General features: G+C 51.2%; 2 protein-coding genes across 3 annotated transcripts in view; one reads left to right on the forward strand and one right to left on the reverse strand.

Moving 5' to 3' along the window:
• Window positions 1–7,934, forward strand: part of PIGU (phosphatidylinositol glycan anchor biosynthesis, class U) — a 78,478-nt gene extending 70,544 nt beyond the window's left edge. Inside the window, exon 12 of the mRNA XM_004687265.2 lies at window positions 7,500–7,934. Coding sequence (XP_004687322.1) covers window positions 7,500–7,613 — 114 coding nt within the window. The 3' untranslated portion in view covers window positions 7,614–7,934. The remainder of the gene's footprint in view (window positions 1–7,499) is intronic.
• Window positions 7,935–8,106: 172 nt separating this feature from the next.
• On the reverse strand, window positions 8,107–9,653 carry MAP1LC3A (microtubule-associated protein 1 light chain 3 alpha). Of its 2 annotated transcripts, XM_012728365.1 has the most exons (5): window positions 9,471–9,653; window positions 9,101–9,156; window positions 8,904–9,010; window positions 8,524–8,693; window positions 8,112–8,271 (listed from the first exon to the last, which is right to left on the reverse strand). In XM_012728365.1, the coding sequence occupies exons 1-4, from the start codon at window positions 9,508–9,510 to the stop codon at window positions 8,531–8,533; spliced, it is 366 nt and encodes a 121-aa protein (XP_012583819.1). In that variant the 5' UTR covers window positions 9,511–9,653; the 3' UTR covers window positions 8,112–8,271; window positions 8,524–8,530. The 2 variants fall into 2 exon arrangements, with proteins under 2 accessions (XP_004687324.1, XP_012583819.1); XM_004687267.2 differs by having other exon boundaries at window positions 8,107–8,693.
• Between the last annotated feature and the right edge of the window lie 4,586 nt (window positions 9,654–14,239).

Genomic DNA, 14,239 nt, shown 5'->3' on the forward strand with positions numbered 1-14,239 from the left:
GAGAGAGAGAGAGAGAGAGAGAGACTGTTGGCATCATGATGAAAACATGACTTTTTGCCTTTTATTTATGCATACAAGAGCTGGGGTGCAGGCCAGAGGTGGGGGGTGAGAAGATTCACTACAGACAGAGTGGGGAGCAGAACAGTCAGATTGACTGAAATACACTGCTGAGGGGAGCAGCAGGCGGGACAGGAGAGGTCTGCTGCATCGTGTGGGTCAGCTCTTTGGTGGGGGATCAAATTCGTGCTGCAGTGGCTGCCATATAGCTACACAGGGCTGAGACTTAACCCCTGGCACCACCAGGGAGACCCCTTGAGCCTTTGTTTTTTATATTCTTCAGATAGCTATCTAGAGGTGGAGTTGCCTGATCATAGAGTAGATCTATTTTTACTTTTTTGAGGAGCCTCCAAACTGTTTTCTATGGAGGCTGTACCAATTTATACTCCCACCGACAGAACACAAAGGTTCCTCCTTCTCCCACCCTTGCCAACACTTCTTGTTTCTGGTCTCATTGATAGGAGCCTTCTTTAAAGGTGTAAGATGGTGCCTCGCTGTGGTTTGATTTGTGTTTCCCTAACAACAGGCATGAGCCCTTGTTCATATGCCTGGTGGCCATCTGTGCGTCGCCTTTGGACAAGTGTCTGCTCAGATCTTTTACCCACTTTTTTTGTTGTTGAGTTGAACTTGTTATTTATATTTCTTAGCTATTAATCCCTTGTTTGATGTATCACATGCAAATATTTTCTCCCATTCAGTAAGGTGTGTTTCCATTTTGACCATAGTTTCTTTGGTTGTTCAAAAGCTTTAGTTTGATGTAGTCCCATTTGTTTGTTTGCTTTTGTTTTCCTTGCATTTGAGTCAAGTCCTCACAGATATCTCTAAGGCCAGTGATGTGGGGCCTGTTTTGGTTTTGTTTTTAATATATTTTATGGCTTCAGGTCCTATATCCAAGTCTTTAATCCAGTTCAAGTTATTTTTTTATGTACGCTGTGAGATCGTGGTCTTCTGTCATTCTTTCACGTGACTCCCCAGTTTTCCCAATACTGTTTATTGAAGAGAATTTCTCTGTTGTATGTTCTTAGTTCCTTTGTTGTAGATTAACTGGGAAAAAATGTGTGGGTTTATTTCTGGAAGCTTCATTTCTGTTCCCCTGATCTGTCTGTCTACTTTTATTCCAGTACCATACTGTTTTGATTAGATTGCTTCATAGAATTGCTTTTTTCTCAGGATTGCTTTTACTGCTTAGGGTCTCTTGTGATTCCATACAAATTTTAGTGATGTTTGCTCCAGTTCTTAAAGAATGCATTTGTAGTTTGATAGGGATTGCACTGGATCTATATGTTGCTTTGGTAATATGGCCATTTTACCAGCATTAATTCTTCCAATCCACAAGAAGGAATATCTTTCCATTTCTTTGTTCCTTCTATTTCTTTTAATAATGTCTTATAGTTTTCTTTGTATAGGTCTTTCATCCCTTTGTTTATTCTAGGTATTTAGTTCTTTTTGATGTGATTATAAATGGGATTATTTTCTTTATCTCACTTCTTTGTCATTTACATTTAGAAACACAACCGATTTTTGTATACTGATTTTTGTAGACTGCCACTTTATGTGTTTATTATTTCTAGTAGTTATTTTGTGGAGTATTTAGGATTTTCTATGATAACCTTTGAGAGAGACACTGTTATTATCAGTTCATGATACAAATTAAGAAGTTGAGATTTGGAAGTTAAACAAACTCCAAAATTGTGTATTTATTCTTGCTCTTGTTTATCACATCCTCCCTGTAGATGGTGGGTTCCATTAGGGCAGCCCCCTGGGTTATCCTATTCAAAACTGTGTCCCCAGCACCAAGAAGAGTAGCCAGTGACTTTTTATTGATGAGTAAATGTAATAAACTGGAATCACATTTTAGAGCCATCTCAATCTTGACATCTTAGCCTACTAATTTCAGTAGGTCAGAGGTTGTTTTGGTCAGAGGTTGGCCTGTAATATGAGGTGGATTCCTAGCAGGTTGGAACCAGAGCCCCCTCCCCTCATACCCTGTGGCTGACTCCAAAAGCCCACTGCTGCCCTGTGCATTCAGAACAGACTTCTGGCAGCCCCTTCTTTACCCTCCCTAGCTGGGTCTGGAACATTCCAGGGGCTGTGACTTCCTTACCACAGGGGACCAGAGTCAACCATCACCTGTGCTGTAATCCTGGGCTGATCCTGCTTTGACCATTCAGACCTGGCTCCTGGGGTCTGGGCAACCCACAGGCCCACGTCCTGGGATTGCCTCTCAGTTGTTACTCCGGGGAGTGGGTGCAGTGAGGGGAACGAGGACACTTTAGCACAGTGTGGCCATGGGCCTCGCGCTGACCACCAGGCTGAGGGCAGATTCCCGGGATAACTGGAATCAAATTCATGTTCTGACAAACCTCACTCTGCCTGGAAGGAAAGAACTGAGGGGTGTGCGCCTGGAATCTGGAGCAGAGGGAGGAGACTGTTGAACCAGGTGGAGGTGGCTCCGGCCTCGGTCTCCTCAGCCCTGCATGTGGTGGTGAGGACTTGGTGTGGACTTGGACAGGTGACTTGGGAGTGCCATGTGGACGAGGACTGCCATCGCAGGGCTTTGCTCCTCCTTGTCACCTTCCAAGGCTGCAGTGCAGGGCGTCCCCTGCTGTGTCACATCTCTAGAGCTCGAGGGTGGCGCTCTGCTTCTCCGCCATCTCCTCCCACTCGGTGTCCATTTGGCCATGAGTGGCAGGTCACGCCACCGCCGCATCCGGCCCAACACTGGCCATCAGCCCTCTTGCTCCGGCTTTCCTAGACTCCTACGCGTGTGGCCGAGGAAGCCACACTTGGCCCAGTGACTATTGAGCATCAGCATCTCCAACAGGAGCAGGAGGCCTGGGGACCAGCCGCGCCTGGGGTGCCAGCACCTGTGTGCCCAGGAGGCTGCACCAGGCTGGGCTGGGTCTGCTGCCCTGAGCCCTGCGGCTGCTGCACACACTGAGTCAACAGCCTCTGCTGGCTTGATGTCACAGATGCATGGGCCTTTTCCGAAAAAACTCTCCTCTCAGCTAAGTGACAGCTGTGACAGGGGATCACAGCCCTGACAGGGGTGTCACCGAGGGTCTGCCCATAGCAGGGCGATTGGGTGCTGCTGCTGCTGCTGCTGCTGCTGCTGCTGCTGCTGCTGCTGCTGCTGCTGCTGCTGCTTCCCACTGAGCCTGTTTAACTGGGGGGCATGTGGGGTGATGGGAAGAACTCGAGTTTGGGCCTCAGGATGGAGAGACAGCTTCACCTCTTCCCTTACTCTCATGTCACCTGGGCAAAACCCATAACCTCCAAGTTTGCTCATCTCGCGGTGGGGACTATAACCCGACGTGGTGGTGACGGTTCAGGATACTCAGCTGTTTATTTCCTGACTCTGCTTTCTTCTGCTGATCTTTGCTTTCCACTTCTCATTTGCCCCTCTCTGTCCCTATCAGCTGCCCTGTTAAGTCTTCATCACAGCCCATAGGGGAGTCCTGGAGGGCTCAGGGCTGCCAGTGAGAGAATGTGATCTGGGGACCCCTCACTGGAGCCCAGGGCTGAGGGGGTGCTCCCAGAGTGCCAGCTCTGGTCTGGAACAGATGCCCCCCATTTGCTGGAAGGTCAACAGGAAAAGAGTTCACTTCAGTGTCTCATACACAGGCAAGACTCCAGGGGAGTAAGGTGCCCCTCTCTGTATAAGTGGAAACTGCAGAGGAGGGGTCATTCCTGCCCAGGGGTAGGGCCTGAGCAGTGGCACCAAAGTGAGGTATGATGGGCACAGAGGGGTGCACTGGGGGCTTTTGTATAGGCAGATGAAAGGCTCGAGGGGTGGGGGACTGATGTGTGTGCAGAGGTGGCAGCGAGAGAGAGAAAAGGGGCTGAGTTGGATGGCTGAGGAGGACTGATGGAGGTGGTGAGTGGCAGGACAGAAGCGGAGGGGCCCAGCCACCCCTGGTGTGGGCTGCTCTGGAGAGCAGGTTGCTCCTCCGGTCACTGCAAGCACTGGAGCTGGAGCTCAGATTAGAGAAGGGGGTGGAGGCCACGGTGTAATAGACTGTTTACTGCTGAGGAAAATGCAGCTCAGGGAGGGGAAGTGACTTACAGGGAGTCCTCCAGCCACAAACTCCCCTGCTGTTTCCACTCCCCCTGGCCCAGCATCCCCTGCCCCATGTGGCAAAAGGGCTCTGTCCTCAGCCGCCTGAATCCTGGGGCCTCAGGAAAGTCCCTTCTCAAGGTCAGACGAGGTCTCAGCCTGTCCCCATGGGGAGAGCCAAGCCTTGGGGCCAGCCGCAGTCAGGGAGGCTGTCGCCCCCTCAGACAGCCCAAGTGAACACTCAGGGCTCTTTCTCTCTGTCCCGCCCTCTCCCCAACTCTATTTTGAAAATGTTCACATGCACAAAGCAGCCTAAAAAGATGTAACACTTCGCATCGATATTCCCGCTGCCTGGACTCCACCATCAACCTGCACAGTAAGTTCTCACTCAGGTTCTTGGAAATAGTTTAATAAGCAAAATGGTATCTGAAAGCTTTGTTGGCAGGGACCCACTTTTCCTCCTCCATGTTGTTATTTGGGGGCCTGCTGTGCTCACACACGTGAGTTCCATCCACAACTGATTTTTTTCCAACATAGTGACATGCAAACATCAGCATGTTTCCTACTATTCCTGCATGTATGTCATTAACCAGTGCCAGGTATGTGCATGTTTCTCTTCTGTGAAGCTTACAGTGAGAAACACCATCTCACATGTCCATTTTCTGAACTTTCTTTTAGCAGATGCTTTGAGGATTGTTCATGTTGTTGCGTATGTAACAGTTTGTGGCTTTTGAAAATACATTTTATTTTGGAATAACTTCGAACAGAGTGGGCACTTGCCCCACAGCCAGTTCCCAAGAGAACATTTATTTTACCGTGGCGAGCATGTCCAAAGCAAGGGCTGACCCTGGTACCTTCCTGCTGACTGAGCCAGCTGTGGGCTTGCGGTTCTCCTGCGGCGCCCTCCCTCTTCCCAGCTCCGCCCAGGCCACGGCATGTACTTGTCACGCCGCCCCCATGTCCGTGGCTGGCTTTTGCGGTATTTCCCAGTTTCTCATCACCTGACTGTCTTATCCTGTGGAGGTCCTGGGTTTAACTTTGTTGGATGCTTTTCTCACCATTAGACGATGCTTGGGGTTCCGAGAGTGTTTGGGGGACCAAGCTGGCCGTGAAGCACGCTGGCACCCGCCTGCCCTCGTCTCCGTGTGCACAGGCCTCGTCCCGCGGGGCCCTTGGGCGTGAGTCACTAGTCTGGCCCACTCCTAGGGCTAAGGGGGTAGGCATTGGGCCAGAGCTTTGACTCCTGGCGGGGGTTATTTGCAATTTGGGGAAAGCCACAAAGTTTGGCTCTTCTTCCTCATTTATTATTTGTGAGCTGATTGTTTTTAACTGGATTTTTTTTAAATCAACATATGTATACAACTTACACGAGGAAAATGAATAGCTATCTAAGGTCTTGGTTATTTGTGCTGGTACTTCTAAGTGACATGCTTACTCTATTAGTTGTATTTCTCGATTTTTCTCACATTTTCTATTAGTTTGAACCATATGAAATTGTCAGTATTCAATCATTTTGAACCATATGAAGTTGCCCATAGCAACCATTTTTGAACCATTTCATACGGCTCAAATAATATCTAGTATTTGATTTCCTACTTTGTCCAGCTGATTGTGCATGACAGTAGAGTTAACATTGTTCATTTTGTGAATTGTGACTTTGCACCTCATCTGACCAGGCTTGGGGATCAGCCCCTACCTTGTTAGCCACAGCTCCAGGCCCCGCCTTCCCAGACCAGGCACCTTGGGCCTGGGTGACAAAGGAGCCACAGTGTGGGGTCAGCTTTTATGTGATGACTGCCCCTCCGGGCCTCCCCCAGCTCCCGGGTCTCATCTGCTCTGCTGACACCCTCAGGAGTGGAATTGTGGGATACAGATTGGACCCCCCCTATCCCTGGTCTGGCAGGCTCATCGCTACTAGTACAACTCTCTTGGCGTAGTCTTAGGCCAACCCTTGAACCCACTGAACCTCAGAGAGGCAGACTCCATGGGCCAGGCCTTCCCTGTGGGCTCCTGTGGTCATGGAGGGTAGTTCCTTCCCCTGAGGCCATCATTCCTTCCCCTGAGGCCATCACTGCAGTTGATCCTGAGTTTCCCTTAGGCCCCTCCTTACTCTTTCCTGGCCTAGCAGTGAGAGATACTGCCTGGGCAGGGCCCTAGGGGTTAGATCCTAGGCTCAGCCTGGTGTCCGCAGTGGTGAGTTTCCACTTTCTGTGGGGCTGGGCCCTGCCCTCCTGCCCCAAGCTCTGGAGATCTTAGGAGTTTAGGTGAATGTAGCCCTGAGGGCCCAGCGTTTAAGGTACTCTGGCAAATACCTGTTCCCCTCTGGACTTCAGCCTGGTAGGATAGATGGGTGTGAGCTATTCAGGTTCTTTTGATTCTATGGCCCAGAAGAGAAAATCAGAGTTGGGTAGACAATGCTACCAAAGTCGGGAAGGGGATGCGCCTGCTGACAACTAGGTGGTGGGGGTGGGGTGGGGATCGGGGGTGCTCCACAGACATCAGTGTTACGGATGTATGTAAAAATGGCAGTTTGGGTGAGTTTGTGATAACAAATAGAGGCTAATAGGTCAAAATGCAATCTGGAGGGCAAAAGATGGCTTCTTTGACCTCATCTGAGAACTGAAGGACAAGCAGGTACTGACTAGATAAAAGGGAGAAAACATTCCAGGCGAGGAAGTAGTAAAGATCCCAGAGTGTAAGGGAAGAGGTCAGTGTGCTGGAGCCAAATGAGGCAAAGGGTGATGCATGTGTGCATTGGGAGTGGAGGGGCTGTGGGGGAACAAGGCCTCGAGCCCCAGGGAGGCCAGTCTTCACACTAGTAAACTAAAAAAAAACAAAAAACAAAAAACAGCCTTTGGAGGATTTTACTCAAAGTAATACGAGATTTGTGGTTTGAAAAGCTCCCTCTGGCTGATAGGGAAAACGGACTTGGGGTCAGGATTGGCGGTGAGACGAGGGAACCAAAAAGGTGAGTGCCTTTGTTCAGCCAGAGACTGTCATCTGACAGGCGTAGAGGGGAACTGACAGACACTTGGGGGCTGGTTATACCAGAGAGGGATCAGGCGACTCAGTGGCCTGAGGGGGTTGGGAGTCTGGCATGGGATCCCAGCAGGAGATTTCACAGGGACTGGGTTGTCAAGAACTGTGCCACCCAAGAAAGTGGTGGGGTCTGTGGTAGCAGCTGCACCAGTCTGAAGTTTAAGGCCAGGGTTTGGAATGGAGATATCAACCCAGTAGCGGGTGGGAGGGCAGTAATTTGAGCTCGCCGCAGGACCTTGTCAACTCATGAGGGGTCCCTGGGCAGCATCTCCCAAACAGCTGCCCAGACCCTCAGGGACCCAGGTTCAGGGGGAGGCTTCCCTAACCTCGAACCCTCTCTTCCCAGATCCTGCTCATCTCCGATTACTTCTACGCCTTCCTGCGACGGGAGTACTACCTCACACATGGGCTCTACTTGACCGCCAAGGACGGCACAGAGGCCATGCTTGTGCTCAAGTAGGCCTGGCTGGGCGCAGGGTTGCACAGACTTCAAGGGATGGAAGGACCAGAAGTTGGGTCAAGCCCTTTAGCCAGAGTTGCCAGCAGGCAAGGCCTCCGGCAGATGCGGTTCAAGTCCAGGGGCATAATCTTTGGTTCCAGAGGGGAGTCATGGCTTGCAGCCAAGCCTGTGGGGGAATTGCCAGGAGCACCTCTACTTGGACGGACCCCGTTTGTGGCTCTATCCATCAAGGCGCCTCCTCCCAGACAGGAAAGGGGAGGAAGCAGGTGAGCGGGCTTGTTAGATTGTGGCTACTTAATAAACATGTTTTGTTATGAAAAAGCCAGCACTGGGGTCACACTGCATGCCTGAAGTGGAGGCTGGGCCCCTAAAGTCACTGTGGTACACGACACAGGTTTCCAGAAGCTGCATGTCTGTGCACTGGTGTGATGACAAGGCTGGAATAGCCCCACTGGCACCCCTCCCTACTCCCCCAAACAGCTGGAGGCAAAGGGCCAGGCAGGCCTGAGCAATCTTTATTCTGCAGAGGGACAGTGACCACAGATCCATACACCATATCAAGACCAGAGCCAGGGGCCAGTCCTTCAAGGGTGGGCAGGTCCAGGCAAAGGGGCAGAGCTTCACGTGGGGTAGGGCAGATGGGCAGACAGGCAGGGGCCTAAAAAAAGACAAACCACACAGAGCACAAGTGCTGGGGCTGCTCCCACCCTCCCCCATGCTAGCCAGCACTGAGGCGCAATCCTAACCTGACTGGCCCAGGATCTACCCTGGGGCAGAGTAGGCATGGTTGGCGCCCTCAGCTAGGGAGTGGCATCCCTCCCCAGCCCTCCGGGGACAGAGGCAGCTTGGTTTGGGAGCCAGCAACTTCCTAGACAGAGCCTAACAACCCCCCCCCACCAGCCCCCCCTACAGCTGGCTCAGAAGCCGAAGGTTTCCTGGGAGGCGTAGACCATGTAGAGGAAGCCATCGTCGTCCTTCTCCTGCTCATAGATGTCCGCGATGGGCGTGGACACGCTGACCATGCTGTGCTGGTTCACCAGCAGGAAGAAGGCCTGCGTGGGGTTCAGCTGCAGGCGGCGCCTGAGGTGGGGAGGAGGGCCACCGTGAGGGGCCTGACAGGGGGGCGCCCTGACTCCCTCCCCACCCAGAACGATTCCCATCCTCTGCTTCACACCCACCCCCTGGAAAGGGTCTCACTCTGGCCTGCCACTGACCCGGCTGACATTTCCCAGCCCCAGCCCGCCGACCCCTGCAGGGCCCAAGCCCCTTCGGCAGCTGCTGCCCGCGCACCGGATGATCTTGACCAACTCGCTCATGTTGACGTGGTCGGGGACCAGGAACTTGGTCTTGTCCAGGACGGGCAGCTGCTTCTCGCCCTTGTAGCGCTCGATGATCACCTGGGAGCCGCAGGGGGCGGGAACGGTGAGCCCGAGGCGTGGCCTTGGGCAGGCGGGGATGAGGAGAGGGGGACAGGGCCGAGGACTTACCGGGATCTTGCTGGGGTGCTGTTCGCGGATCTGCTGCACCTCCTTACAGCGGTCGGCTGCAGAGCGGAGGTCGGTGTGAGGCCCGGCCTGGGTCCGCCCCGCCCGGCGGCCCGAGAGGCGGGGCCCTTCGCCCCGCCCCAGGCCTCCGCCTCCACCCCCTCCCCCCGCAGAGCCCGGCGGGCCCATTAGCCCGACACCTCCGAGTGGGGAGGCGGCGGCCTGGGGGGCCCCTGCCGGCGGTGGCGTCTTAGCCTGGGGTCTGGCCGGAGCCTGACGTCACGGGTTGACGTCACCGGCCGCGGTCGCAGATCTGCACCCCCACCCTGCGACCCCACCCCGCCCTGGCAGGTCGCCCACCACCGGGCCTCACCGAAGCTCCGCCGCTGCTTGAAAGGCCGGTCCGAGGGCATCGCGCGGGCCCGGCGGGGCTCCCGGGCGCGGGGATGTAGCTGTGGTTCAGGGGCGTTAGGGGCTCCACGCCTGGCGCTGCTCAAGGGCTCCGGGCTCACGCTGAGCCCAGCGGCGGCTGCTCGGGGAGGTAACTCGCCCGGGTGACGTCAGGTCACAACATTCCTTAAAGGGGAGGACGGTGCGCTGCTCCCATTGGGCCGACGTAAAACCCGCCCGCCCGGACCGTGATGTCACGGCGCAGGAGCCTGGATTCCCGGCCTGCGCAGTGAAGGGCAGGGGCTCCCAGGCGCGTCACAGTCCCGTGACGTCATGACCCAGGCGCCCCTCTCCCAGAGGCTTTGGCTGGGGACGCCAATTCGCTATCCTGTGGCCCGACAACAGTGCCAGGCTGTAGCTATGCACCCTTCTATTCCTGCTCTGAGTCTCTGGGCCATGCACTAAGACTTCCCTTTGCAGGGAAGGTGATGGGGTGTGAGGGAAAGAAGGGGGGGGGGGGGGGGGAAGGGGGGCGCGATTAAGACATAAAAGCAAGACATTAAAAAGGCACACATGGATATTAAATGTCTAGAGTTTGAAACTCTTGAAATTCAAATCTCAAAAGGGTAAGGCGAGAAAGATTAGACACAGCAGAAGAGAAAATCATTGAACTGGAGGAGAGATCAGAAGCAATTAAGCAAAGAAACAAGGTGAGGGAGATACAAGAGGACTGTAAGGGGAATGATGAAGTGAGAATTCACAATCCAGTCAGAGCTCCCGAAAGCGCTAAGAGAAAAGGTGGAGAGACATTCCTGCAGAGTGTCCAGCACTGACTGACAGACCGGAACCTGCCTAAGATGCAGGTCATGGTAAAAGAAAACAGTCTGCAAATGCATTATGTACGTAACATGCTGGACTCCAAAGAGAAGAAACTGGATGAAACGCGGTGTGCCGATAAGCTGGTAAACATGTAAGCGGATGGAAACAAGCACTTAATTGGAGCATGACTAGTGCTGATTAATTTGTGGACTACAAAACAAGGCGCAACACAGGTTAAGACTGGAGAGGTGCTCAGCTACAGTGCTAGAAATCTTGACTTACTTGAAAGGAGGAAAGATGAACATTTTCCTTGTAAAAATACGTATTGAAAGCATTTGAGAAGTTGCCAATGGGGCGGGGGGGGGCGGGGCTAGAAAGGTTAGTATAAAAGGTATTAAAGGCTAGAAAGGATGAGATATAAATGATAAAGCAGAAAATGTGTTTTGTATCTATCCTCCTATTAAAATGAGAAAAATTATGTAAAAATAAGCTATATTTAAAAAAAAAAAAAAGATTGACCAAGGAAAATGCAATGCAGCTCTTATGCCATTTAAAAGTGGGTGCAGTATTCTAGAGGAAAATGCACCAAAAGTTCTGCCTGCAGCAAAGCCAGGCAGATGAAGCTTCAAGCTGAAAGACATAGGGATATAGTGAGTCACTACAAAACGAGGCCAAATTTCTAGGAAGCTACAGTTCTGAACTTGTTTATCCCAGGTTTAAAAGACAAACTTGGGTCTTCCTGGTGGCACAGGGGTTAACGTCTCAGCGCTATCACCAGCCCTGTGACATGAGTTCAATTCCCCAGGGAGCTGATGCAGCAGACCTCTCCTTCCTCACCCACTGCTCCCCTCAGCACTGTATTTCAGTAGATCTGCCTGTTTTGCTCCCCACTCCAGTGAGCCCACTCACCTTCACATCTCTGGCCCTGTACCCCATTCTTATAGACATAAATTTAAAAAATGGATTGAAGGAGACATTCTGCAAGGGAAGGGGAGGTAGAGGAATCAAAATGGAGAAGAGCACAAAGGACCACAGTGATGGTTCACAGATGAATTGGTGGTGGGAATTTTAGGAGAAAGCATACATTGTTCCAAAAAATGAGCTATGATGTAAACTATATAGATTGTAATAATTCTGAACTTAACATTTTCAAATAAACAGTAAATGTACAAAAAATAATAATTACTAGGCTCCCCAATAAGCCTCTACAGATACACAAAGTCCTTTCACCACAGACCTAATGAGATCATACAGATATACAAGAACATTTTGAGCCAGGGCCTCCAGGCTGGCACAAGGTGTTAAGTCTGAAGCAATCTGCAGCACGTTTAATCCCAGGCCAGGGAGCTGACCCACATGGCACAGCAGACCTCTCCTGGCTCACCTGCTGTTCCCCTCAGCAGTGTATTTCAATCTGCCTGTTCTGCTCCCCACTGTCTCTGGTGAATCTCACCCCCTTCACCTCTGGCCTGAACCCCAATTCTATATTCATAAATAAAGATTTAAAAAAAATAAAGCTGCATCTCTAAAGAGACCAATAAAATAATGTACAAAAGAGACATTACAAGGATTATAAACTTTATGCCAGTAAATTTAAAACTTGGAAGAAATGGACTTTTCTAGAAAAAGTTAACTTGCCAAAGTGAATGAGAAAAACAGCATAGCTACCTACCTTGAAAATGAAACAACTAGTCCAGATTGGGTTAAAACGCCCTAAATTTAAAGACAAAATCTGCAGCAAATATACTTAATGGCAAAAACACCATACTATATGGTGAAATGTTATACCCTCTCAATCAGGAACAAAATGTTCAATTTTTATTGAACAAAATGCAGTATTATGTGACTGTCCAGCCAGAGACCTGCTGTCACTCACAGCCTAAAAACCCAAAGGAACATACACAGAAAAAGACCGACAGCCAGCAGCCTGATGACACGCAGACCCTTTGGGGGGGGAGCAGGGGGACACTACGTGGCTGGGGGGCGCATAAGTCATTTCAGCCACACAACCTGCTTTGGCAAGATTTACCCAAAGTAAAAACGCCAGAGTCCTCCAGACCTCGGATCACACTTGCAGAGGTAGAGGTGAGCCCAAGGAAATAGTTGTGTTTATTAGAGCAGTTTCAGAATAGCCAAAATAAAAAATAAAAGCCACACCTCAGTGTCTTTCAAATCTTGTGTGAATTCCTCCAACAGAACACCACTCCGTTACAGTGCGGGGCATAAACTTCCCCTTTAAAAGGCCACAGTACATGTTTGGGGCTCTGTAGGCCACAGGGTCTCTGGCACCTGCTCAGTATGGAAGTGCCTCACACAACCCACATGGGCATGCAGTGTCAGAGCAAAAAAAAAACTTTGCGAGAAAGACACAGTGACCCAAGGGCCTTGGTTTGCTGCCTCTTGACCTAGAGCTCTGTTTCAGAGTGGACAGAGCTGGCGGATGCAAAGCTGTAGAAGGTGATCAGAGCATTCATGCAGCCTGGGAACTACATGGCAAGTGGTCACACTCCTGTCAGACACCCCGGGGCTGAGGCTACAGTGAGAGACCTCCCCAGTCCCAAGGTGCTGCTCTTCTTTTGACCTGACCAGTCAGCAGGGTAGAGAGACTCCCTGCTCCAGTCCCCTGCCATCTCTCTCACTGCTCCCCGTCCATCCATACAGGCTCTCCTGAAACCAAAGGCCTGCATACTCCATGTTTCCACTTGAAAGTGAAAGTGGCTTATCAGACTTGACCTGCCTGAAATGAACTGTGATCAGTCTTTAAATGGACATCAGGGCCCTTCCTGGTGGCGCAGTGGGTTAAAGCGCAGCACTATGAAGCTATCAGCAGCCACTGCAGCACTGAGTTCGATCCCCAGCCAGGGAGCTGAACCACAAGGCGCAGCAGACCTCTCCTGTCTCCCTGCTTCCCCCTTAACCGTGTGTTTGAGTAGATCCATCTGTTCTGCTCCCCACTATCTCTGGTGAATCCTCTTGTGCCCCACACCTCTTTCTTGTATGCATAAATAAATACATCTTTAAAACAAAAATAAAATATACCTCAGGGCCTCCCATAGTGGCACTATCACCACTATGGCCTGAGTTTGATCCCCGGCCAGGGAGGTGACTCATGTGGTGCAGCAGACCTCTCCTGTCCTACCTGCTGCTCCCCTCAGCAGTGTATTCCAATAGATTCGCCTGTTCTGCTCCCCACTCTGTCTCTGGTGAACCCTCTCACCACTCCCTCACATCTCTAGCCTATACCCCAGTTCTTCGACACAAAATAAGATCTTTTAAAAATTTTCAAAGTTCGTAAAATGTGCTTCAATTGTAATCTTTCCATTTGTGATCTGACTCTTCTATCCTGACTGCCTGTCCCCTCTTAATTACACACATCCAGGCTGTGTTCGAAATATTTGCAAAATACCATTTCTCATTGCTTCCACCCTCGCTACCCACCAGAGCCACTGCCCTCTTACTGGACTACCACGGTGGTCTCCTTACTGGTCCCTGCTTCAGCCTTCCCTCCGCCAGTGTAGCAAGAGGGACCCAGCACACAGAGGAGTTAGGTCACGCTATTCCTGCACGCCCTCATTTGGTGAGCAAATCAAGCTGAAAAGTGATCGAGGAGACCCATGGGATCAGACTCCCTGCTACCCCTCTGTCCATCACCCTCCCCACCTTGGCTTCAGCCACACTGGCCTCCTCACTATTCCTGGAACCCAGATACACTTGTGCCCTGGGGCCTCTCTTTACTTGCTCTTCCCTTTACCTGGAACATTCTTCCCTGAGATCTCTTTGTGACTCACTGTTTCCAAGGTATCCTCAGAGGAATTCCCCAGTGATACTTAGCATTTCAGCCCCTACCCCAGTCATTCCCTATCCTCCCTCCCAGTCTTTATTTTTTTTTAAAGATTTATTTATACATACAAGAACTGGGGTGTAGGCCAGAGG

Source organism: Condylura cristata, unplaced genomic scaffold (genome assembly GCF_000260355.1).
Source record: "Condylura cristata isolate star-nosed mole 26May11 unplaced genomic scaffold, ConCri1.0 scaffold00022, whole genome shotgun sequence".
In the NCBI taxonomy this organism is placed as follows: Eukaryota; Metazoa; Chordata; class Mammalia; order Eulipotyphla; family Talpidae; genus Condylura; species Condylura cristata.

Coding starts and splice junctions, on each gene's coding strand:
- MAP1LC3A (XM_004687267.2), bottom strand. CDS start 9,510: ATGCCCTCGGACCGGCCTTTCAAGCAGCGGCGGAGCTTCG. Junction 9,011..9,100: donor AGCACCCCAGCAAGATCCCG/GTAAGTCCTCGG, acceptor TGCGGCTCCCAG/GTGATCATCGAGCGCTACAA. Junction 8,694..8,903: donor GAGTTGGTCAAGATCATCCG/GTGCGCGGGCAG, acceptor TCCCCACCTCAG/GCGCCGCCTGCAGCTGAACC.